Below are 25,506 nucleotides of genomic sequence, written 5' to 3' on the forward strand. Positions count from 1 at the left end.
GGCATCCATGACCTGGACTATATAAAACAAAACAAAAAGGTGGTGGGTATGAGCAATACAGTGTCCATATAGTTTCCTTGTCTTTTTAAGCCCCTGGGTGTAATGTTTAACAGACTCACAAATATTGGTATTTATATGGCAAGATATACTTGTTTTTGGTAACCTGTCAAAGGAAAAGTGGTGGAAGAGGTTAGACTTGCCATGAATGATTGGATCAAGTCTGCTGACGAGGTCAAGAATGTCTGAGACAGCTGTTAGCGAACGTGTATGGGTATATTATGGGTATATTAGAGGTGGCTAGAGTCACACAGAGATGATCTGACCACAAGTAGATGGTTTGAACAGACTCTAGAATCTCAATGGATCAATTTATATCTCAAATCTGAAAATGAGACCTTTCCCTGGGCATAGATGAAGTATTTGCATAACTGGAAGTTAAAGCGGCTGCAGTTCCACTGAGATGTACTCACATGAGCCATCACCTGAACAAGTAGGCCAATGTAGGCCCTGTGTGCCAATGGGCAAATCAGACAATATCAAAAAGTTTAGCCAACAGGCTAGTTGGTTGCAAATCTACAACCTATACACTTTCTGGCCACTAGGCCCACATTTATTTAGCAGTGCTAACTGTTAGTCTTTTTGTAGCAAGTTTACTCAACAAAAGCCTTGCCGTTCATCTACAGCTCTCAGAGCTACATACCCACCTTTTCATATGATGAAGTCTGCATTCCATGAACAGGCATCCCGCCCCCAACAGTGGTCTATGATGAAATGTAAAGAATTCTATTTTGCCCGTTTCTTGGAACAGAACATGGCTGCTGATGGGTTAACCAGATGCCGTGCCATGGATGTTTGGAATATACAGGCCAAATGCAGTACCACTGGCAACCTTCATTTAGCTGGCAAACAGAGCCAAAAGGCCCGCAGATGCCGCTCTGCTTTTTGCTTTAGCCCATCATGCACGACAGCTAATTACAAAGATATTTAATTGTGTTGCTTCAGCATCTGCCAGATGAAAAAACCCATCACCTCTAGAAATGAGCTGCCTGCCTGGGCCAATGAGCCTGTCTCATTATCCTGCCACCTGTAAGCCATTGCTCTGTAGAACACACTCAGCTCTTTTCTCTTGTGTCTTACTCCAACCCATTCTTCTCCCCTATCTGCCCTTGTCATGGCAAATCTATTAAATGGAGCAGTTGGAAAAAAGAAAATCCCCCTCCAGCTTTCAAAGCACATCCCCTTATTCTGTTGCATTCTTTATGTGTGACAAATGCTCCCATCCTTCACCCCATTTATAACCGTGTGATATCTCAAAGGCACAGCCATACCTCTTCTTCTTTCCTGGAGAGCGAAGGGCACAATTGTTAATGTGCTGTCAGTTAGGGAATGTATCAAAGGAACAGCCACGGGGTTTCCGGTAGAGCAAAGATAGCACTGAATTCCCTTCCCCCACCACCTACTGCAGTTTCCCTCCTCCTCCCCCACGCACTAACACAGCCTGGAGCTGCCTTTCACTATGTGCTCTTCATTGGTGGCTGGTCCCTGGTTTCTCCAAAGCCCCCTGAGCTCTCAGGGAAACATCAATCACCATATTTGTAACCACAGTAACTTTCTTTACACAGAGGAGGATCTGTAGGTTCAACTCAGATGTGAAATGCATTTGCCAAAGCACCATTTGTTGCCTAAGAATAATAGAGGCTCCTTAAAGACACAACATTGGGTTGATAATACTCTTAAGGGCCAAAATACGTTATAAGGCAGGGTTTCTACCCCTCTCTCAGGTGGGATGAAAATAACCATCTCAAGATGTCCGTGCATGGACTGATGTTGGTGTTATGTAATCAGAGCGCCCATACACGCGCTAATATAATCGTACAAAGCAAAGTTTCTTATGATGTTCGGTTCTGAATATCCGTCCCAACAAGTTTTCGTACCATGGCAATCAGTCGTTTAGTCGATCTATTGGATAAAGAAGATATCCATGGGTGACCGTCGCTACTATTTCTTGGACATAATTTTCGTACGATTGTTGTATGTCAATTAATGGCCAGAATCGGATTTGTTATTTTTCCCCACAATTTAAATCTGAATGTTAGTTTTAGATCATTGCATTAAAACTTATGATCAATAACAAATGTTCGGCATACAATGAATACAATCTGAACATGTATGGCCAGCTCTAGCCATCAACATATATTGTCAAATATTAGTGATCTGCTCATTCTCCAAAGACCGTAATAAAAGGAAACTGAATATAGAAGAGAGTATCAGCTCACTCTCAGTCCTGGATTTGTGACTGCTTTATTCTTAGGATCCATCTATCCACTGATTTGCTGACTCGCAGTAAACACCATAGAGACCCATTATTGAGCCTAAAGGTTATCAAAAAGACAGCATAAAATGTCCTTTATGATTTATCAGGAGATCTGCCTGTACAGAATAGGATGTATTAACAGAGTGTTAATATCACTCATGAATATAAAGGGATAATGTGTCCCTGCTGTAAATATTAGAAGTCTCAGAGGGGTTCTGTGACCATATAAAGGTACAAGGCTGCCGGCTGAGTAATACAAGGAACTCTGAGTATCACTCGTGTATTATAAGTGAAAATGTACCTCCTACTGTAAATGATAAGGATATTAGAAGTCACTGAGGGGTTCTGTGACCATATAAAGGCACAAGGCTGCAGGCTGAGTTATACAGGGAACTCTGAGTATCACTCATGTGTTAAAAGGGATAATGTACCTCCTACTGTAAATGATAAGGATATTAGAAGTCACTGAGGGGTTCTGTGACCATATAAAGGCACAAGGCTGCAGGCTGAGTTATACAGGGAACTCTGAGTATCACTCATGTATTATAATGGATAATGTACCCCCTACTGTAAATGATAAGGATATTAGAAGTCACTGAGGGGTTGTTCTGTGACCATATAAAGGCACAAGGCTGCAGGCTGAGTTATACAGGGAACTCTGAGTATCACTCATGTATTATAAGGGATAATGTACCCCCTACTGTAAATAATAAGGATATTAGAAGTCACTGAGGGGTTGTTCTGTGACCATATAAAGGCACAAGGCTGCAGGCTGAGTTATACAGGGAACTCTGAGTATCACTCATATATTATAAGGGATAATGTACCTACTTTAAATTAGAAAAACATTGTCACTGAGGAGTTCCATGACCAAATAATAATAAGTAAATTATAATATCCTCATATTTATCCATGCTTTTTTATAATACACAAGTGTCAGAAATGTATAGCTCTTGTGTATTATATAGCTAAGTTTGTATAAATATGTGTATATATTTGTACTGGGGTATGTTTACAGTGATTGAACTTGATGGACTTTCTGTGTAAATTGACCACATGCCATGGGGAATGGCATTGTAGGTTTTAGATAAAAGATCTCATACCTGTATATATGGAATTGTCTTATCTGTAACATTTTTTTAAAAAGTGCTTGCACTTTAATCACAGTTAGAAAGTATGTCTGATGAGCAATCCCAATTAGGCTTAAAAGTTAGCAATTTTATCTAACTCAGTTCCCCACAAAATTTAACAGAGGAAGTTGAGTAAAACTGCAGAACTACCTGCTGCCAAAACTGATTCAGACATCTCCAAACATCTCCAATATTTGGCAAATGATGTACATTCAGCCCCAGTGTCTTGCTGTTTAATTTCAGCCTAAATTTTTTTTTTGCAAATTGGCTATGGAATTACAATATGTTCAGGAATGAGAACATCTGTGGCTTATACTAATCCCCCAGTTGGACTGCTCTCTTGCTTACAGCCAACGTATGAATTGTAATTACGCCATTAGAAGCATTTAGAATGTCTCAAGGCAGAACGTAAATCATCCTCTCCAGGATTCTTTATCTTGAATCCATATCCCAAATAATCTCCATTTGCTCATTGCTCCAATTGCTCAGTTATAGCCCTCAGTTATTAATGTTTCCTTACCAGAAATCTGCTACTTCTTTGAGTTGGTTTGCTTTTTGGTGGACCAGTCATTTCAGTATTATACATCATGGCACATACCATTTATATTTAATTCAAACGTATGTACATTGGTGTCACTACTTGTGAACTCACAGCTTAGAGCAGAGTTGGCCAACTGAAGGCCCTATAAGCTCAAAGACTCCATTGTCTTTGTGTGACATCATCGTGTTCATAAAATATGGTTAAACAGTGATGACTTTTATTGCTGACTTTTTACACCCAGGGAGTTTTTTCTCCCTGGGATTAATCTCCTCTAGTGCGGGAAACGAATCTCCTCTGAATGCTTTCCCACCGCCAATGTAAATCTCCAGTGGGAAAACATACAAGTCACTTCAGCTTTGAGAAGTCGCCTTCCTTGCCTTGCAAGAACATTTCAGGTGACGTCGGAGAGCTCAAGTAAAGTGTATGCTTTTCCACCAGCAGTTTAGGGAAAATTGCTAATTCACCCCTTTACCAAGCTTAAATGGAGCTGAAAACCTTTTTGTATCATTTGTTAAGGTCAGGGTGCTCAGTTATGGACCATTTACAAAGTAATAATTGCTGATCTTTGAGGCTGATTCACTTCATTTTTATCTAAGTAGGTCTGGCCACAGTTTCCTTATCACCTCCCTTCGACCTCCTATTGTGATATAACCCCTTACCAAACATGCCCTGGCCACCAGGGTGGTCCTTAAACACTGACCATGGGCATATGTCTTTCATCTTTCAGAAAGAAAACGGAAGAGCCTTTAACTGAATTATATGTGGTCTTGGCCTCCCAAAGAGAGATTGGAGTGAGATTGAATGGTGTATCAAGTATCTAGATTTACTGATCTTGGGGAGAAACAAACTAAATCCAATTAGTCACTGTTTTTAATTCTAAAGAGAGAAAAACAAGATGAAAATCCTGTGTTTAGACAAGGAAGATTCACTGACAAATGATAGCGCAAGTCTTGCAACGTAAAGCCTGTAATGAAGAAGGGCTAGGGTATGAGCTGAAACAAAGGAAAATATCAGGTAGAAAAGAGGGACTGGAGTTGGCCTGGGGCAGTTGGGGGGATGGGAACAAGAGGAGATTTTATTGAGCTGGCCAGAGAATTCCACAGATGCTATTAAGCAAGGAAGGAGTCTGGAATGTGTAAATAAGAGGACAGAGACAAGGGGAATATTATAGGTGGAGCACAAATAAGAGCGTATTTAGAGATGGAAACTTAAACATATGCAATTCTAAAGGGCTTTATTAATATTTGATATAATTCTGCATGTAAAGTTGCAGGAACCTGGAAACCAGTAATGGAAGTGAGAGACTAGAGCAGAGAATCTGTAAATGTTTATGATGGTTCAGCAGTGTTTAAATTCTCTCTTCACAGCCATAAAATTGTAAAGTAAGGGCATATTTTAGTATATGCTTGTCTATTCTCTCCATTTGCACTGTATTGCCTGGCTCAGTAAAGCATTCTCATGTATATATTTATACAAAAACCAAAAAAACAATGTTGTCTGTTCGTAAGTAATGCCAAACTAGTGTGCAGACATGGTTGGTATTGTTCTCTTCCAATCTGTAGGAAATGTCATCAATGGCATAAGCAATTTAGAAAATATATAAAAATTGAAGAAAACTGAGATATAAGGGGGAAGCTTCCATATTGTGTGTCCCCGCCTAGGCATTCTCTGTTGACCCTAGATCTGACCAGGTGTACTGTCTGCATGAAGATCAAAGGTTTTCTATATGTGTTTTATCCAGGTACTCTTGTTTCCTCCCAGACCCCAACAACTTGGTAGGGACCCAAGAGTGCTAGCTCTGCTGGGGCAGGGACTGATGTGAATGTTGTACATTCTGCTTTGGACATGACATTTTTGATTGGAGGGTACTGCCCTCATTCCCACGAAACCAGAAGGGACAAATGCAACAGAAAGAGCAGAACAGAAATTGGATGAAAAGGACATGAAAAGGTACTATAGGGCCAAGGCTCTGGGAGTAAATTTATGTCATAGTCACTCTAGGAGTGAGAAGTGAGTCAGGGTATGTAGTGAGCAGCCATCGCTCCAACGAGGAGGAATAGTGGGGTTAGGCCCCCGTGGCATTTGGGCCACTAGCATAGGGAATTTTCTAAGGGTGAGTTGAGGACTAGATAGGGTGCCAAGATCCAAGACCCCCAGGCAAGGGTGAGGTGAGGACCACATCGAGGACCAAGATACAAGACTTCAAGGAAAATCCTAATAGCTAGGACTGAGAGGGATAAATTATTCAGTGAGAGAGGATGATTACCAACAAGGGATCCTCTGAGTTGCGATGTGTTGATTGTTCTATATCTGTCGATGTATGAGAACCCTGCATCTGGATTTGTTTGTTCCCCCAGGAGGGTCTGTGGCATATTTGGTCCTTCTGCTATCTCTTTAAATAAACCAGTTGACGTTTGATTGCACAGCAACAGTGTTGGACTGAATTTCTACTGCATTGTTCTACATCAGGTACCGGGAGTTGCAGGGAGTTGCACGGGTACACTGGGGGTCCGGGGCACACTACAAGCAGTTTTAGACTGGTCACTCACCGCCTTAATACACAGCAAAAGTACACTCACGGGTGTGCTACATAGAAAATTCATGTAAACGTACTGAGGGTGCTCCTATGAACACTTTTGTAATTCACATTTTTTTTGAATTCTTAGCTTGTTCTGATTTAGACTGATAATACTATATTTTTGGCTGAACAGTACTTACAGAACCAGAGTTTCAGCAGCCTTAGTGTTAACAGGCAGTTCAATAGGGATGCTGACATTCTGCCACAGGCTGCTTTTGTAATCATGAAATATTTTGTTGCGATTCTTCCTGTAAAAAAGGAGTCTCTGTTTGTGCTTTTGGATTGAAAAGCAGCACAAACCAGAGAAATTAAGAAAAAATTAGTACAGGGGTCATTTACGACCACAACTGTGTCATTAACATAATCATTTTATTTATTTAGGGCCACCCAATTACACAGCCCGTTACATTAATCCAGTGTGCAAAGTACAATCTCAGGCAAAAGTTGGAATTGTGACTGTTGTGTTAAAACTATACTATCATAGAAAACATAGATTTTTTTCAAAAAAGCATCAGTTAATAGTGTTGCTCCAGGAGACATCTGCACTGAAATCAGTTTTTCAAAAGAATAAACAGATTTTTTTATATTTAATTTTGATATCTGACATGGGGCTAGACATACTGTCAATTTCCCAGGTGCCCCAGTCATGTGACTTGTTCCAGTGGCGTAACTAGATATTACTGGGCCCCACAGCAAATTATTTTTCAGGCCCCCAAAATGTTTAGAGGTTGACTTGTTTCTCCAATATTTATTGAAATTGTATATGAATTAGGGCCTCGTGGGGCCCCTATACCTCCTGGGCCCCCCTGCAGCCGCAGGGTCTGCTTCCTCTATAGTTACGCCCCTGACTTGTTCTCTGATAAACTTCAGTTACTCTTTACTGCTGTTCTGCAAGTTGAAGTGATATCATCCCCTCCCCCCCCCAGCAACCCATCAGCAGAACAAACAGAAGGCAACCAGACACAAGATAACAGCTGCCTGGTAGATATAAGAACAGCACTCAATAGTAAAAATCCATGTCCCACTGAGACACCTTCAATTAAATTGAGTAGGAGAAACAACAGCCTGCCTGAAAGCAGTTCCATCCTGAAGGGCTGGCTCTTAAAGAGGACCCATCACCCAAAAAAATCCTATTTTATCACATTAGTCAAGCAAAAGGAACTTTAATAACACTGTATAAATGATTTCAACGATTTGAATCTTGCTTCCTTCAGTCTGGGATTTCAAAATTATAGCAAGCAGGCAGGAGCCATTTTGTGGACACTGTTATTAAGGCAAGCCTTGCATCATCTCAGAATCTTGTTTGTGCACCAGAATGGGGGACCTGATGTCCATCCCCATGCCCTGGCTACACAATTAAATGGTTAAGAGAACGGGGGAATATGTGTAGAGCAGTGACATTTAGGAAGTGCTGAATTGAAAGTGAAAGTAACTGTCTGCCCTGCCTCTATGCCCAGGGCATAGAAGAGTGGCAGACAATATTTGATTGACAGCTGAGATTTTTAAATGAGCTTACAACAGCTATGAATGCTTTAATAAAAAATAGAAATTGGATTTCATGTTTAATTTGAAAAGGACTTTTATTATACAGATTTTTGTGTCTGGGTGACAGGTCCACTTTAAGATGGCCATAGATGCAAAGATCCGATCGTTGGAATTCTCGAACGATCGGACTTCCCCATCTCCCAACCTGCCACTAACCATTCCGATCAAATAAAGTATAAAAGAACAGATCAGCCGATGTTCTGCCCCTGACAGCAATCGTACGAAAGTTATGTCCGACAAAGCTGGGGACAGTATCCCACTGAACATCGTCAGATCGGCAATACATGCAGAGAAATTATTTCTGGAGGTTCTCTCCTGTAACTGCACGGTGGCAAACTGCTTTTGCAGGTGGTTACACAACAGCCACAGACAATTTTTATGAAGCAACCATGTTGTTTCTTCAGTGAAATTTTGATTAAGCAAAGTGAGTAGCTTGAGGATTAGGCGATTGAGACTTACACTACCATGTTACTTTCCATAGACCAATCCTGTCAGAAGCCACTGAAGCCTTAGCAACAGGATACAGGAAACAGGATATTGGTGTTGCTCATATTAGTGCAGCTGACGGGACAAGGGAAGCAAACAAAAACACTTGGGGGAGGGGTGCAATTTTGTTATTTTTGACCTTTTATGTCTCTTCTTTAAAAACAGACAGACCCAGGGTACTTTACTGCCTTCCTCCCACACCCAGGTGCCCCTTCTGATTTTTTGGCTTCCCACAGTATTAGTTGCTTTCTTTGTCCTTTAATAAAGTTTTCTTTTTGCATGATTTTACTCTTATAATGAATATTTTTATGAAAGCTATAATCACCTCTTGCTGTCACTCATTCTGTCTGATTATACACACAATAAACAAGCTCCACTAGTATAATTGTACTGGAATGTGTTGTGTGGATTTACTAATTCAGAGAAAACAAAACACACCCAGACTTTAGAAAAGAAACTACACCTTACAAGATCCGCCCAATGATCCTTTATTCTAAATAAATATGTTGCATGGTATTGGAGCACCCAAACTAAAGGAAACATTACAGGTTCCTCCTTTTATGCTTCATTTTTATTAAATGTGTCACAGTATGGGGCCGATTCACTAAGCTCGAGTGAAGGATTCGAATGAAAAATACTTCGAATTTCGAAGTATTTTTGGGGTACTTCGACCATCGAATGGGCTACTTCGACCTTCGACTACGACCTTCGACTTCGATTCGAACGATTCGAACTAAAAATCGTTCGACTATTCGACCATTCGATAGTCGAAGTACTTTCCCTTTAAAAAAAACTTCGACCCCCTACTTCGGCAGCTAAAAGCTACCGAAGTCAATGTTAGCCTATGGGGAAGGTCCTCATAGGCTTGGCTAACTTTTTTTGATCGAAGGATTTTCCTTCGATCGTTGGATTAAAATCCTTCGAATTGTTCGATTCGAAGGATTTAATCGTTCGATCGAACGAAAAATCCTTCGATCGTTCGATCGCAGGATTTGCGCTAAATCCTTCGACTTCGATATTCGAAGTCGAAGGATTTCAATTCGAGGGTCGAATTTCGAAGTATTTTTTACTTCGAAATTCGACCCTTAGTGAATCTGCCCCTATGTGTCAGTGTAATGAAAGGAGATGAGGAAAACATTAACAATTTTTATAGGCTTTATCGTTATTCTGTTTCATTGGGTTTTCGGCTCTTTGGTCCACCTTTGAGCTGCAACATTTGTTTGGTTCCCCCTTATATTCTTTTAGTCTTAGTTCCAAGGAAAACCTAGTGTAGGGATATGAAAATTTAGACACCCTTACACATTATTGACAGGCACATCCCTAGTAATATGGATGGCTAAATGTGTCCTGATGGGGACCTTGTGCTTATGTAACCCCTGTAGTTCTCACAGTGTACACTAGATGGCACTGTGTCAGAGTATAAAGGTCTTGGGAACCATGTGGTCTGGGTCCATTACTTTAGCCCAACCAAGCAAGCTGGAAGGGAATGGGTAGTGTGATCCTAGGAGCATTGGCCCTAGTAAAGTGATAGCATACTCTTTTATAGATCACTCTAGGAGTGATAGAGAGGTTATATAGTTGAACAGCTCAAAGCTCTGACGAGTATATTAGAGGGATTAAGATCCCAGGGTATTACTGACCCAGAGTAGAGACCAAAGTTTTGAGACTAGGGATGATAGGAATTCCCCTAGACCACTCAAAGAGATCCTGAAAACTGGGCAATACCTCTCACCAGCTGCAACTCTCTCTCTGCTGTGTATTCCCTGGCCTGCAGGGATTCAGCCTATATTGGTACTGTGAGTATATGCGACCTTTGTACTATCTGTGTTCTATGCTCCATTGTGGATATGTGCTATGTTGAATAAATACAGTTCTTGGTTAAGCATTAAAGAACTACTGGCGCCCATTTATTGTGCGATTGCACCTGGTTACAGTTGAACTACACCCTGCTTCCACACCGTTGCAAAGGCTTACCCCTGAGAGAGAGGGCCTCATTTGTGGTAGTATCCCACACGGAAAGTAGCTAAACCTGACTACAGCAAAGTCAGTTTAATATAGCGCTACACTAGTATACCCAAATTATAAACATTTTAAGACCTAGAACCCTCTCTTTACTTTCTTTTTTCCAGCAATTCTTCACTTCATCTCCACACCTCTACCTGCACTCTGTTCCATGCTTACTAGAAGAAACTCCCAATATTCTGTTGGCTTACCCCCCTCGCTGACTGCAAGGAGGGCCCTTTGAGTTGCAGTCCCAGTGGGCCCCTAGTGCTCCAGTCTGTCTCTGTATTTGTTTGTGGAACATAGGATGCTGTTATTCCCTGCTTTTATCATATATTTAATTAAATCTTAAAATGTGTATCAAATAAAGTATTTTCCAAAAAGTATTGCCTCAATATCTCACCCTAAATGGCCTATGGGGTGTCCAATCGGGAAGCTGGAAGAGCAATAGACATACTTCCATAATCTCATCCTAACTGTCCTTCTGTTTTGGCTTAGGAGGACCAATACCAACGTTTGGGAACTGCTATTCTATTTAAAATTGGTTCATGAAAAGTACATCTTTAAATAAGGGACACCTTCCATGGCTTCTTTTTTCAAGATGTTATTTGGGGTCGATTTACATTATTTAAGATTTTCATGATTCTGCTTTCTTGGTGTAATATTTTCACCAATAGTACATAGTGTATCTGTTATTAACTAGCTGGTTGCACAATAATAGTATGAGCCAGTTGCTTGCAGCAGAGAAAAAGGTTAAGCTGAGGGATCACAGTAAACAGTAAACATTTGAAGAAGGAATATTACAAATATCTCCATTTGTCTATGAATTAGTACAATGTTTATCTTTTACAGAAACTGCTCTAGAAGAATGATTGGTTGAATTTGGATGTAAGTATACCGGAATGAAGCATTGCTGTTGGCTGAGCTTGCTCATTGTGTCAGAGAGAGAGTAGACAGGGTTTATGTAGAACAGAAATCTTCAGTTTGTGGCTTTCCAGCTGTTCAGCAAATACAGAAGAGCCACAAAATGAAGCTGTCTGCTGTCAACAAAATTATCAAGGATTAAAATCTAGATGACGGCTGTTTAGACATGCAACAACATGTCATCTCTAGACCGAAGCCTCAGATGTCCTTTGCTTTAAAGCTTTATTCTACCTGACCGGTTGCCTGATTTGGGAAGGGTGCTACTAAAAATGGCATGGATTTTTCAATCTACTGACCTTTTTGCATTATAAAGGGCCCCTTTCACCCTTGCCTTGATGGCTTTTTAATTTGGTTGCTCTCCAAGTCCTTACCCCTTAGAAGAGATGTACCAATATCTTGCTTGCTTTCAATAAATGGAAACAGGCTGTCTACAAGTTTGTATTCATGGCTCTGATTTTTTAAAATGTATCTGTGGCCACAGGTGAGTGGCTGGCAGGGAAAAGCATATGTGCAATATTATGTGATCTATTAAAGGAACAGTAACACCAAAAAAAATCTAAATTTTTTAAAGTAATTAAAATATAATGTACAGTTTCCCTGTGCTGGTACAACTGGTGTGTTTGCTTTAGAAACACTACTATAGTTTATATATATATAAAAAAAAAAAAAAGCTGTTTTGTAGTCACGGGGGCAGCCATTCAAACACAGGATACTCAGTAGATGACAGATAAGCAGTGTAGCATCCTATTGTATTCTATACAGTTTATCTTTTTATTAGCTTTGTAACCTGTGCCTTTTCTCTTTGTCAGCTTTGAATGGCTGCCCCTATGACAACACAATAGCCTATATTTACATGAGCTATTGTTAGCTGACAAGTAGAGTCCAATAAGCAGGCCGAGGTCTGGGGCAGGCTGAAGGCAAATAGTAGAATGGAAAAGCAGGCCGAGGTCAGTACCAGGAGGATAACAGTAATCAGGAACTAGGCAATATTAGGAGCTCAGAAACCAGGAAAAGGAGTCAGGGCAGGCACTAAACTTTCACTACATACTCAATGTTTTTGCCTCTTCAGACTGGTTCGGACTTTCTTCTAAGGATAAGTATTAACCCTGCTGTAAGTCAGGCTATACTGGGATGCAAAGAGATTCCTTATTTGTATTTATTTCCATTCTATGACCCAGTGTAAGAGAGAAAATATACATTATATTCCCAGTAAATACTCAAAACCTGTCATTCTGCAAACAAACACAGTTGTGTATAAAACCATGTCTAATCTAAGATCTGGATGTTGCTGGTAAAACCTATGCAGGCACTTAAAAAATAAACTTATAACAAGTCCAAATAACAGTTTGCCTTTGGGCTATAGCACAAATGACATTTTTGTCTTTTCTGAGAAAACTGACACCCGTTACGATGGGTGCATTGCATTTTGCATATGAACAAGTAAAAAATCAAACTAAACTAAGCAGCTATTAATCTCCTTATGAGAAAATAAAACTTGGAAAAGTTGGAAAAGTTTCTAAATTTGGTCAGCACAATCAATTTAGACATCAATAATTTTGTAATTGCATTGGGCGATGGTTGAGTGGGTGCTTGATGGCGCATTGGGAGCATGCTGGGCTGTGGCTGATTTTAGTGCATGTCAAATTGAAAGAAAATACTGCGCTGGCGCTTTTAGCAATTATTTGTCACTAGAGTGTAAAAAGCCGAGAGTGCTTGCAATTCTTCTTCTTGTCTCTACATGTCCTGTGCCTCTGGGACAATAGGATTGGAGATTGAAGTACCCAGGAAATAAAATATTAACAGATGGGTTGTTGAATCGATACCTTTAAAGTCTAACCATGTACAGAACAGTAGCAAGGCTCATTAACTCTGAGGCTTATGGCAGATGATTGTAAAAGAAATACCTTTACTTTAAGTTTTATTATGTTGAAGGAAAAACAAAACTAAAGTGAAAGCGAAGCCAATAAAAGCAAAAGGGAATCTATCAGAAAGAATTTATTTGCATGGTGGTGTGATGAGCATGGCTGTCAAGCAATGCTGGGGTCCCAGGGATAATTCTATGCAAGGATTAAAGGATAAATGATATTTAGTTGGGATCAAATATAAGGTACAGTTTTATTATTACAGAGAAAAAGAAAATTCTTTCTTAAAATGTGAATTATTTGGTTAAAATGGGGTCTATAGGAGATCGCCTTCCTGTAACTTAGAGCTTTCTGGATAATGGGTTTCTAGAAAACGGATCCCGTACCTGTACATATAAAAGTGTTTTCAAATGATAGTGTCCCTTTAAAACTGACACTCAATCTAATCCGGAACTGCATCTTAAAATGCAACGAAAGTTAAAATCGCTGGGGGGTGTCTAGCTCTGAGACACTGATATTAAAGGGATCCTGTCATCGGAAAACATGTTTTTTTCAAAACGCATCAGTTAATAGTGCTACTCCAGCAGAATTCTGCACTGAAATCCATTTCTCAAAAGAGCAAACAGATTTTTTTATAGTCAATTTTGAAATCTGACATGGGGCTAGACATTTTGTCAATTTCCCAGCTGCCCCTGGTCATGTGACTTGTGCCTGCACTTTAGGAGAGAAATGCTTTCTGGCAGGCTGCTGTTTTTCCTTCTCAATATAAATTAATGTGTCTCAGTTGGACATGGGATTTTACTATTGAGTGTTGTTCTTAGATCTACCAGGCAGCTGTTATCTTGTGTTAGGGAGCTGCTATCTGGTTACCTTCCCATTGTTCTTTTGGTTGGCTGCTGGGGGGGAAAGGGAGGGGGGTGATATCACTCCAATTTGCAGTACAGCAGTAAAGAGTGACTGAAGTTTATTAGAGCACAAGTCACATGACTTGGGGCAGCTGGGAAATTGACAATATGTCTAGCCCCATGTCAGATTTCAAAATTGAATATAAAAAAATCTGTTTGCTCTTTTGAGAAATGGATTTCAGTGCAGAATTCTGCTGGAGCAGCACTATTAACTGATTCATTTTGAATTTTTTTCCCCATGACAGTATCCCTTTAAGAGATTTGTGATTCCTTTTAAAATATGAGAAAATGCAATAAAATGCTTTTTATTTTCCCATTCCTATATCTGATGCTTATGATAGCTTCCTACTAACTTATATTTCTGTTCAATGATTTACCAAACAGTAATGCAGAAATGGAAATGATATGGTGCCTGGCATATAATAATCAGCTTAGGGTGTGACTGCGACGATTACTTTAGTGTTGTACCCAGCATTGGGGAAAACAGAAAGCGCCGTATTCATGGCACAGGGTTTCTTTACTTTATTGCCTATAAAAAAAGAAATAGTTCTCTTATCTGTCCCGGCCATATGCTAGAGGAAAGTCACAGAAGACATTCACACTAGGGGATATACGTATACTTTTCTGCATGAATACACATCGGATTCCAGTATTTATTGCCAGTGTATTCACAAGCCTAGTCTGTCTCTTTATTCAATTGTTTAAAGGAAATGCTACACCAAAAAATGTAAGTGTTTTAAAGGGATGGCAATATAATGTAAAGTTTCACTGCATGGGTAAAACTGTTGTGTTTGCTTCAGATGCACAACTATAGTTTATATAAACAAGCTGCTGTGTAGCCATGGGGGCAGCCATTCAAGCACAGGATACACAATAGATAACAGATAAGTACTACTATAGTTTATATAAACAAGCTGCTGTGTAGCCATGGGGGCAGCCATTCAAGCACAGGATACACAGTAGATAACAGATAAGTACTACTATAGTTTATATAAACAAGCTGCTGTGTAGCCATGGGGGCAGCCATTCAAGCACAGGATACACAGTAGATAACAGATAAGTACTACTATAGTTTATATAAAAAAGCTGCTGTGTAGCCATGGGGGCAGCCATTCAAGCACAGGATACACAGTAGATAACAGATAAGTACTACTATAGTTTATATAAACAAGCTGTTGTGTAGCCATGGGGCAGCCATTCAAGCACAGGATACACAGTAGATAACAGATAAGTACTACTATAGTTTATATAAACAAGCTGCTGTGTAGCCATGGGGGCAGCCATTCAAGCACAGGATACACAGTAGATAACAGATAAGTACTACTATAGTTTATATAAAAAAGCTGCTGTGTAGCCATGGGGGCAGCCATTCAAGCACAGGATACACAGTAGATAACAGATAAGTACTACTATAGTTTATATAAACAAGCTGCTGTGTAGCCATGGGGCAGCCATTCAAGCACAGGATACACAGTAGATAACAGATAAGTACTACTATAGTTTATATAAACAAGCTGCTGTGTAGCCATGGGGGCAGCCATTCAAGCACAGGATACACAGTAGATAACAGATAAGTACTACTATAGTTTATATAAACAAGCTGCTGTGTAGCCATGGGGGCAGCCATTCAAGCACAGGATAGATAACAGATATGTACTACTATAGTTTATATAAACACGCTTTAGGTAGCCATGAGGGCAGCCATTCAAGCACAGGATAAACAGTAGATAACGGATACGTACTACTATAGTTTATTTAAATGAGCTGCTTTGTAGCCATGGGGGCAGCCATTCAAGCACAGGATACACAGTAGATAACAGATAAGTACTACTATAGTTTATATAAACAAGCTGCTGTGTAGCCATATGGGCAGCCATTCAAAGCTGAAAAAGGAGAAAATGCACAGGATACACAGCAGATAACAAATAAGCTCTGTAGTATACAATGGCATTTTTCAGAACAAATCCATATATTCTCCCAACTGTCCCGTCTTCTGCGGGACAGTCAAGGCCGCTCCTGTCATGAGGCAAGGTGAGACCCTTGCCTCAGGCCAGTGAGCGGCCAGTTACAAGGGACGGCAAAAAAACGCCTCTTCTAAATTTAAGAGCCGAATTTCCAGGTTTTAACTAGTGCTAGTGCAGAGAGCGCAATTACGCTCAATGCACTAGTGATGCTGCCCCCTTTTGACCCGCTTTGACGCTGATTTTCTAAAGTTTCTGAAAGGGCAATTCACTTTCATAAGCAAAACCGTTATAACATAAAACATTGCACTAAAACTCCCAGAAACGTGTTCAAACTTCTTCTTTAAAGCCTCACTATACCCTGTGTGATGTGCAGCTTAGGAATGTGCCTACCTGGACAGAAAAGAGTTAATCATCTTGATTAGTTCCCACAGATGACTAATAGTAGATGACTAATCAGCCATATCAGTGACTGCCCTACACTAGCGGCACAGCTGCATGCCCACGCCAGGCTGCCCTACCAGGAGGGATCTAATTAGACCCTTCAAGCCTTTCAGATGCCCAATTAAACCAAGCACTTTCTATGCTCCTGTATATTTACATTGATTTCTTTGTTGGAATAGCACTGGCATTCTGCTAAATGTCTTGGTGGAACTGAACACCGCTGCCCATAAATAAGAGGGATTATTATGGTTTGTTTGCGTAGGGCTGCTGCTTCTATAAATAACAGAGATAAATAGCTCTCCTCTCATTCGTCTGTGTTTGCTGCTTTTGTTGGAACTTATAGGGCCTTCTAAAAGGGGAAGCTGCATACAAAGCTACAATATGGCTCTAATTCCACACACGGTATTACATGGTATGTCCTATGCATCAGTTTGGTTAGAGGACTGCTAAGGGTAGCACTTGCACTTGGATACAATTCTCTGAATGGTGCCCTCGCACTCGCACTGGGGATGCATTGGCATTAGATGCATTAATATAGTGTATATAAATATTTTAAGGGATATGTTATACTCCTCTAAAAATAGTAGTTGCCTTTCATCAGGGGCAATTTTGGTGCTGCTGCTGCCCCCCTGCGCTTCCCTCCATTGCACTTGAGGGGGGTCATTACTCGAAAGTGCAGTTGAGCTTTCTGCATTAAAACAGCTGAATATCCTTTTTCCTCTCCCAAAACTCTTGTAAGCACCAGCCAGACATTTCAATACTGGAGGATGCCATCCAATCCCTATCTAGTGGGTAGGGTTGCCACCTTTTCTGGAAAAAAATACCGGCCAGGCGCGCTTCGCCAATGAGACGAGTTGAGGCTGTCGCCTCAGGCAGCAGCGCCCCACTAGGTACCAGGGGCGGCAAAAATGCTGTTCCTGGTTCGGAAAATCGTCTCTTTTAGCGCAGAGTACACAGTTAGGCTCTCTGCACTAGCAAACTGGCCCTCTCTGCTGCCCTTGTGGACCCCTCAGGTGAAAAAAGGTAAGCGCACAGGGAAGGGGGTGGGCCAGGATCGCCCCTGATACCGGCTTTCCTATATATTTATCTTTTTACACTTATAACAATGGGAACAACTATCATTTTTACCGGTCAGGCTGCTAAAATCCCGGCCAGGTGGCAACCCTACTAGTGGGTAGTTGGTGGGCAGCCAGATGGACCAGACAGGGATAGGGTTGCCACTAGGGATGCACCGAATCCATGAATCCTTTTGCTTGGCCGAATCCTTCCGCCAGGCTGCACTGAATCAGAATCCTAATTTGCATATGCCCTTTTGTCACAAAACAAGTACATTTTTTTCCCCTTCCCACCCCTAATTTGCATATGCAAATTAGAATTCAGATTAGGTTCGGTGGATTAGTGGATTCGGTGCATTCCTTTTTGCCACCTGTCCGGTTTTTACCTGTACAGCGTGGTTTTTTGAAGTGCTGTCCGGGGTCCAAACAGCCTGCCTGTTTTTCCAAATTAGGAAAACCAGGCAGAACTCCCTGAGATTGATACAGGCTATCAGCCAGTCCCTGATTGACATGTCATAGCCCCTCCCCTGCTACATCACACCCTGCCCCACCACCCTAAATGTATAGACTCACGCCCACCCATTTTGTGATGTCACTGCAGGGCGGGGCAGGCGCGGGTATATAAACAGGGGTGTTCCACCAATGAGGCGAGTTGAGGCACTCGCCTCAGGCGGCAGCGCCCCCCCCCCCAGTTGCCAGTGGCGGCTCCTGGTACCTAAGAGCCGAATTTCCAACCCGGAAATTCGGCTCTTCTAGTGCAGAGAGCGCAATTGCGACATGGACCCCCCACGACCCCTGTCTGGCACTCAAGGTGAGTGCGGTGGGGAGGCAGCAAAAACAAAGGCCCCCTCGGGCGGCAAATTGGGCAGGATCGCTCCTGTATATAAATAGAGATGGGACGTCGGGCCGGTTTGGGAGGGGACAGGTTAGGGTCAGTGCAGGTAGAGAATTTCTCAGCCGCACAGCACTAGCAGTACAGCCCAGTCACCCAATGTAAGTGATCTGCACCCAAACCATTTGTTTTCCCCGCCACTGAAAAGCAGAAAAGCAGAAAAGTTGCACATAGCAGTATTAGCAGTTAGAAATAGTAATACGATCAAGTGTGTGGTCTGGGCAGATGGGGTTTGGGTGGGACAGACTGGGTCAGACACATGTGGATCACCTTCATCCAAATTGGTGTCTTGGCACTCCAAAATCAGTGAGACGATTTTGCCACCCAAACAAAACAAAATTCTGCATTTCTCCATTGGCAGATTTTTCTGCAAAACTGCAATAAATATTTTGAACAAAAAAACACCCATTTACTTCAATGCATTTGTAGTGAGAAAAAAAGCCCATTGACTTTCATGAATTTGGAGTGAGAAGAAACATTGCGTGCGTGACAAAAAAAAAGCACCTGTTGTCTTTAATGCATTGCTCCCACTGCGTCGCCCAGAATGCATTTCATTAAATCACATTACGGAACTGTGATCAGTGTCGGACTGGCCCACAGGGATACCAGGAAAAGTCCCGGTGGGCCCAGGTGTCAGTGGCCCCTCATGCTGCCAGACATTTGGCTTATTTCATGGCCATTCCCTATTTCTATGAGAACAAAGTGACTAAATAGATGGAATAATAGATTATAGTGTGTAAAGAAAAGGAGAATAGGAAGTGAGTAAAGGCAGAATAATAGTACTAAGATTGGGCCCCTGGTCTAAGATTAATTGGTGGGCCCCTAGTCAAAGGTTTTTGGGTGGGCCCCTGGTGTCCCAGTCTGACACTGACTGTGATGCTGATTTCTACCAGACAACCAACACCAGCAGTCACAACTCTCTTATGGTCTGTGCCAAGCAGACTGGGCCAACTACACAGTAGTCTTTGCCCTACTCTAACAGCAGCTCTGATTCCACCTCTACATCCAATAAAAATTAAAGCAATCCACAAGTAATACAAAAATAAATCATTCATTTATTGACTGGGGATCGGTGTAATCTATCAGCAGCTTTTAATTTGGGTTCATTTTTCTGAAGTGGAATCAATAGGTTACACTTGATTCAGATTGAATAATACACATATAGACTTGGAATTAATAACTGTACATGGTGAGTCTGTAACAGCCTAGTAAACATGATTCTGTCTTGAAAACCAAGGAAAACATTCTCTATTTTACAGGATTATAATGCAAAACCTACAAAGTGTACAACTGTTGTTGAGTCAAATCCCTGACCCTGGGACACCAGCAGATCCTCATCACTTGGCTCTTCTGTCCTCCAGCAGATCCTCATCACTTGGCTCTTCTGTCCTCCAGCAGATCCTCATCACTTGGCTCTTCTGTCCTCCAGCAGATCCTCATCACTTGGCTCTTCTGTCCTCCAGCAGATCCTCATCACTTGGCTCTTCTGTCCTCCAGCCAGCTGACTTTTTGCTCTTACCTTTATAGACTTCTTTCTGGTCTGGGACAATAACACAGCCCCAGGTCCTTCCATTGACAACTTGGTATAGGAACGAGGAAGGAAGGAATGCAGAGAACTGATAAAAGCTAAAAATGAAAAAGCAGAGGCCAACGTTGAAGAATCAGGAAACATGGAAAGCAAAGTGAGTTGGACCTAACCTACATCAAGGAGGAACCCAGGACCCGGTAGCACTAACTTCCAGTGTCCACAGGTCTTTGATTTGTGGTTTAACATCTAAAAGTTTGCAGCTTGAACATTTCTGATTTAGACCAACGTTTTACAGATTTGTTTTAGTTCATTGAACCACAGGTTTTGATATTTACTGTACTCTTAAATCTGCAGTGTGAGCGTCCCAAAGCTTCACCAAATGAGCAGATTTTTGCCCAACTAACCACTTAATTGGTGGGCTAAATCTGGTTTACCCAATCACTTTGTCCTTGGGACTATGATTGGATCTTTTCCCTTGCAGACCCTTATCTAGAGACCTATATTAATATCCTAGTGAATTTGTCCCCATGTGTCTGTAAGAAGCGTCCTTGCTGTAAATGCTGGGAGTTGTATTTCCACAACAGCTGGAAAGCCACAGGCTGTCTGTTCCCAGTATAGATCAATCCCTTGCTAAATATAACCTTCCAGTGTCACATAATTGTCAATTCTGTTTCACAGCAGATATTTTTTCAGGAATTGATCAGTGTGCTCTGTTGTCACATTGGCAGGTTTTTGGTTTCTACAGTAAGGCTTATAAAGAAAGGTGGCAGTTTTCAAACATATACCCTGTTAATGCTTAATTGTTCCACGGGTAACAATATTATGATCTCTGCTTAGACATTTGTGCACAGTGAAGGCCAATAACTATGCAGGTTTTGTTGGAGTCTATACATCTAATAGGTGGGCTGTTCCTGCCAAATTGTACAAATATAATGGCATAGTGCTACGGTATGTCTGCATACCTACCAACATTTTGGAAATAAAAAGAGGGACAAAAAAGTTGCCACGCGCAGTGCGGTGAATCTTTGACCACTCCCATTTTTGTGGCCACACCCCCTAATTACCATGTTCATTTTACAAAATTTGGCAGGTGATGAAAGTTTGAACATGTTTTTTGCCAGTCATTACAGTTTTGCTAATGAAGGTGAATTGCCCTTTAAACTGTGAGTCTAACTTCTCCCAAGAGACCTGTTATCATATATTGTTACAATTACTTATTTGCTTAACTCAAAATTGTTACAAAAGTATCTTATTTGCAACTGTAGCTGTTCTGGGCTCTCTGCCAAAAGCCAATTAAGTTAGAAACATTGTTTCTTTTTCTGCCAGTTCAGTGCAGAGAAAATTGGGACTTTTCAGTACAAACGAGAGACTGTGGGCTGAGCTGTCAAAAGAGGGACTGTCCCTCTGAAAACGGGACAGTTGGGAGGTATGGGAGGGACAAAAAGATGTTTGACCACGCCCATTGTTGTGGCTGCACCCCCTAATTACCAAGTCCATTTTACAAAATTTGGCAAGTTATGAAAGGTTGAACACATTTCTGTGTGTTTTTATGTATTATTAAAGTTTTGCTAATGAAGGTGAATTGCCTTTTAAGCTGCAAGTCACAGTTTTCCCACAAAACCTGCTTATCTTAAATTGTTACCGTTGTTTATTTGCATACCTTGAATTGTTACAATTGTTTCTTTGTTTATCTTTAATTGTTTAAAAAAAAATTCTAAGTGCACCTGCCACGTATTCTGGGCTCTCTTTCAAAAGCCAATTACATTTTAGAAACGTTGTATCTGTTTCTGGCTGTTCAGTGCAGGAGATCAAAGAAAAAGTTGGGACATTTCAGTAACAATCCGGGACAGTGGGTTGAGCTGTCAAATTGGGACTGTTCTGCGAAAATACTGGCAATTTCCCCAATGACTTCATGTCAGGGCCCCTGGGCTGCTAAACCAAATTACCTTCTGGCTTCTTATTATAAGAAAATATAAAACTTTAGAAGGGATATGGGAAGTGATAGGGAAGTTTGAGACCAGCAAGCCTGGGGAGCAATGCCAAGGGGAAAACTGCAAGCCCCGTATTTACTAGAAACATTCACAGGGGCACTAAAAATAAAGGTATAGAGCCTTATAGAAGGAGAAATAAAGCCTAACTGAAGAAGTAGGGTAGAAATATTGTACATTATGTTTTGTGCTTCTGTACCAGCCCAAGGCGACCACAGCCCTTTAGCAGTAAAGATCTGTGTCTCCAAAGATGCCCCAGTAGCTCCCCATCTTCTTTTCTGCTGATTCACTGCACATGCTCTGTGTTGCTGTCACTTACTGAGCTTAGGGACCCACTCACAATATACAGTACACATAGAATAGAAATGTCACAATATAAGGCTGATTAGTAATTAATACAGATAATTACTACATGGCAGCACAGAAACCAGTGCAATTAGCATCAGAATTTAATAATCAGCCCTGTAGCATCAGCTTATATTACAGGGGAAGCTCATTTTCTGCTGGATAATTAGTGACGACCCCTAAACTTAGCTTCTCAACAGCTGCTCAGAGCCCACTGAGAGTCACAGACAATCCCAAGATGGAGGACTGTGACAACTTTGAAGGCCTGGATCATTACTTCTGTAGTTTTGTTGAACCTTTAGGCTGGTTCAATAAATTCAGTATATAAAATATGGCATTTCTAGCCACATTGATTTTTAAGGGTTAGTTCTCCTTTAAGTTAGAATACCTGGAGCATAAACATTCTTTATAAACACAATACATTAACCCACCCTCCTTCCAAAAAATGCAGTCTGACTGTAGTGTACATTAATTCCGTCACATTTTCCCATCTCATGTCTTTATGGAAATGATCCAATCATATAATCATTATACTTTTCCTTTATCTATATCTTCATTATGTGCTGTAGTTATGGGGAAGCCAGGTGTCTCCATTATAGTCTGCTACGGTTTTAACTCTCCACTTTGGTTTAGAAATGTATGGCAGAACGATAATAACTTGTAGCCCTGTTGGGCAAGTGTCCAAGTCAATCCATTTAGAAGTTAAGGAGGCCAGCATCTGTCCGTGTTTCCCGGCTTCCCAGACCTTTTCTATAGGGGAACGTTCCCTCCTTCGGAAGTAGTTTGTTTAATCTCACCGTTCTGTGAGGCTAAGCTTTGCTCTGTGTCTTGATGGGGCTCAGGCAGGTTATAAGCATTTGAATTGCTTTGTTTTCTTTTAAGCAGTCCTAACTTCTGCAAGGCCTCCTGCCTGGGAGATTTTGGATTCCATGAAATGGGTGGCTGTTTTGTCCCTGCTGCTCCTGAAACTTTTGTAGGATCTCCCGTTGGTGAAGGCTCTTGCTGGCCAATGAAACGAGCCCTAAGTTCTTGCACGTTCACCCCTGATCTCATGATGGTATCAAACTTCCTTAAGTGGCTTGGATGTGAGCTGGTTGACTTGTGTCCTGCCTCAGATGTGACAGTGATAGAACATCCTGGAAAATCCTCAGAAAAGGACTTTATAATCCGCATTTTAGACAGAGACATCTCATAATCTGTTTTATCGGCTGTCTTGGTGCTTTCACTCAACCCTCTTTGGTTTCTGTCCAGATGTCCTTCATGTTGTGCCGAGTTGGCCAAATCATCAATCGTATCTGCCGGGAGACAAAAATGCCATAAATACCTATTGATCAATTGTGGATACAGAAAACAGATATCTTGTGGTGTAGAAACTCTAGAATTTGTCTGCACGGTTATTTTAATTTGTTTTCCTGCAGTTCAAAATGCTCTCTGGTTACTTAGATCCTAAACACCAACAACCTTAAAGAACATTGGAAAGTTAAGTCTTTATTATTATTTTTATTAGTATTTTTATTAATTATCTTTTTTTTTTATCCATCTCCTACTCATGTAAAACCACTGCCTGGTTTCTAGGGCATTTAAACAACCATTTTAAAGGGATACTGTCATGGGAAAAAAACATTTTTTCAAAATGAATCAGTTAATAGTGCTGCTCCAGCAGAATTCTGCACTGAAATCCATTTCTCAAAAGAGCAAACAGATTTTTTTTATATTCAATTTTGAAATCTGACAGGGGACTAGACATATTGTCAATTTCCCAGCTGCCTCCAGTCATGTGACTTGTGCTCTGATAAACTTCAATTACTCTTTACTGCTGTACTGCAAGTTGGAGTGATATCACCCCCTCCCTTTTCCCCCCAGCAGCCAAACAAAAGAACAATGGGAAGGTAACCAGATAGCAGCTCCCTAACACAAGATAACAGCTGCCTGGTAGATCTAAGAACAACACTCAATAGTAAAAACCCATGTCCCACTGATACTCCTTCAGTTACATTGAGAAGGAAAAACAACAGCCTGCCAGAAAGCATTTCTCTCCTAAAGTGCAGGCACAAGTCACATGACCTGGGGCAGCTGGGAAATTGACAAAATGTCTAGCCCCATGTCAGATTTCAAAATTGAATATAAACAAATCAGTTTGCTCTTTTGAGAAATGGATTTCAGTTAGGGATGCACCGAATCCACTTTTTTGGATTCGGCCGAACCCCCGAATCCTTCGTGAAAGATTCGGCCGAATACCGAACCGAATCCGAACCCTAATTTGCATATTCAAATTAGGGGCGGGAAGGGGAAAACATTTTTTACTTCCTTGTTCTCTGACAAAAAGTCACGCAATTTCCCTCCCCGCTCCTAATTTGCATATGCAAATTAGGATTCGGATTCGGTTCGGCCGGGTAGAAGGATTCGGCCGAATCCGAATCCTGCTGAAAAAGGCCGAATCCTGGCCGAATACCGAACCGAATCCTGGATTCGGTGCATCCCTAATTTCAGTGCAGAATTCTGCTGGAGCAGCACTATTAACTGATGCGTTTTGAAAAAAACATTTTCCGATGACAGGATCCCTTTAAGGTAAACTTTCCCTTTAATTTGCCTTACACCTAATAAAAAGAAAGGTTCTGCTGGCACATTCATATTGTCAAGTAATACCTGTACCATCTGCTGCCCTGGGAGGATTGTCTCATGTTACCGCAAAACCAACCACAGCTGTTCCCTGTAATATTCACGGACTGTCAAAGTTATATTTTCTTTTGACTTTATTTTGTTTCTCCATTTGTGAAGGAGACAATTCTTTTTCATGGAAGAATCTCATTATCCAGAACATTAAGTCAGAAGGAGCTGCAATGCCTCAGTGAAACCCTTCCTGCGGAACACCCAGCTATCTCCTGGAGCCATCGGTTACTATGGATTTTGGCAGGGTTTCTCAGAATAAAGGGCTTTCTAAGGTCAGAGAGTGAAGGCAAAGAAGAGAACATCAGATAGAGTAGCACAGAGGGTTCTCATGACTTTG

General features: G+C 41.1%; 1 protein-coding gene across 3 annotated transcripts in view; it reads right to left on the reverse strand.

The window, feature by feature from the left end:
* Positions 1 to 19,675: 19,675 nt before the first annotated feature.
* Positions 19,676 to 25,506, reverse strand: part of LOC108715893 — a 32,983-nt gene continuing 27,152 nt past the window's right edge. For 2 of the 3 annotated variants that reach the window (XM_018261428.2, XM_018261429.2), the window contains exon 4: positions 22,643 to 23,794. In XM_018261428.2, the coding sequence (XP_018116917.1) occupies positions 23,250 to 23,794 (545 nt within the window). In that variant the 3' untranslated portion in view covers positions 22,643 to 23,249. Of the gene's footprint in view, positions 20,265 to 22,642; positions 23,795 to 25,506 lie in introns of those variants that run through there. The other variant, XR_005961028.1, reaches the window with a different exon arrangement.

This window comes from Xenopus laevis, chromosome 4S, assembly GCF_017654675.1.
Source record: "Xenopus laevis strain J_2021 chromosome 4S, Xenopus_laevis_v10.1, whole genome shotgun sequence".
Lineage (NCBI taxonomy): Eukaryota > Metazoa > Chordata > Amphibia > Anura > Pipidae > Xenopus > Xenopus laevis.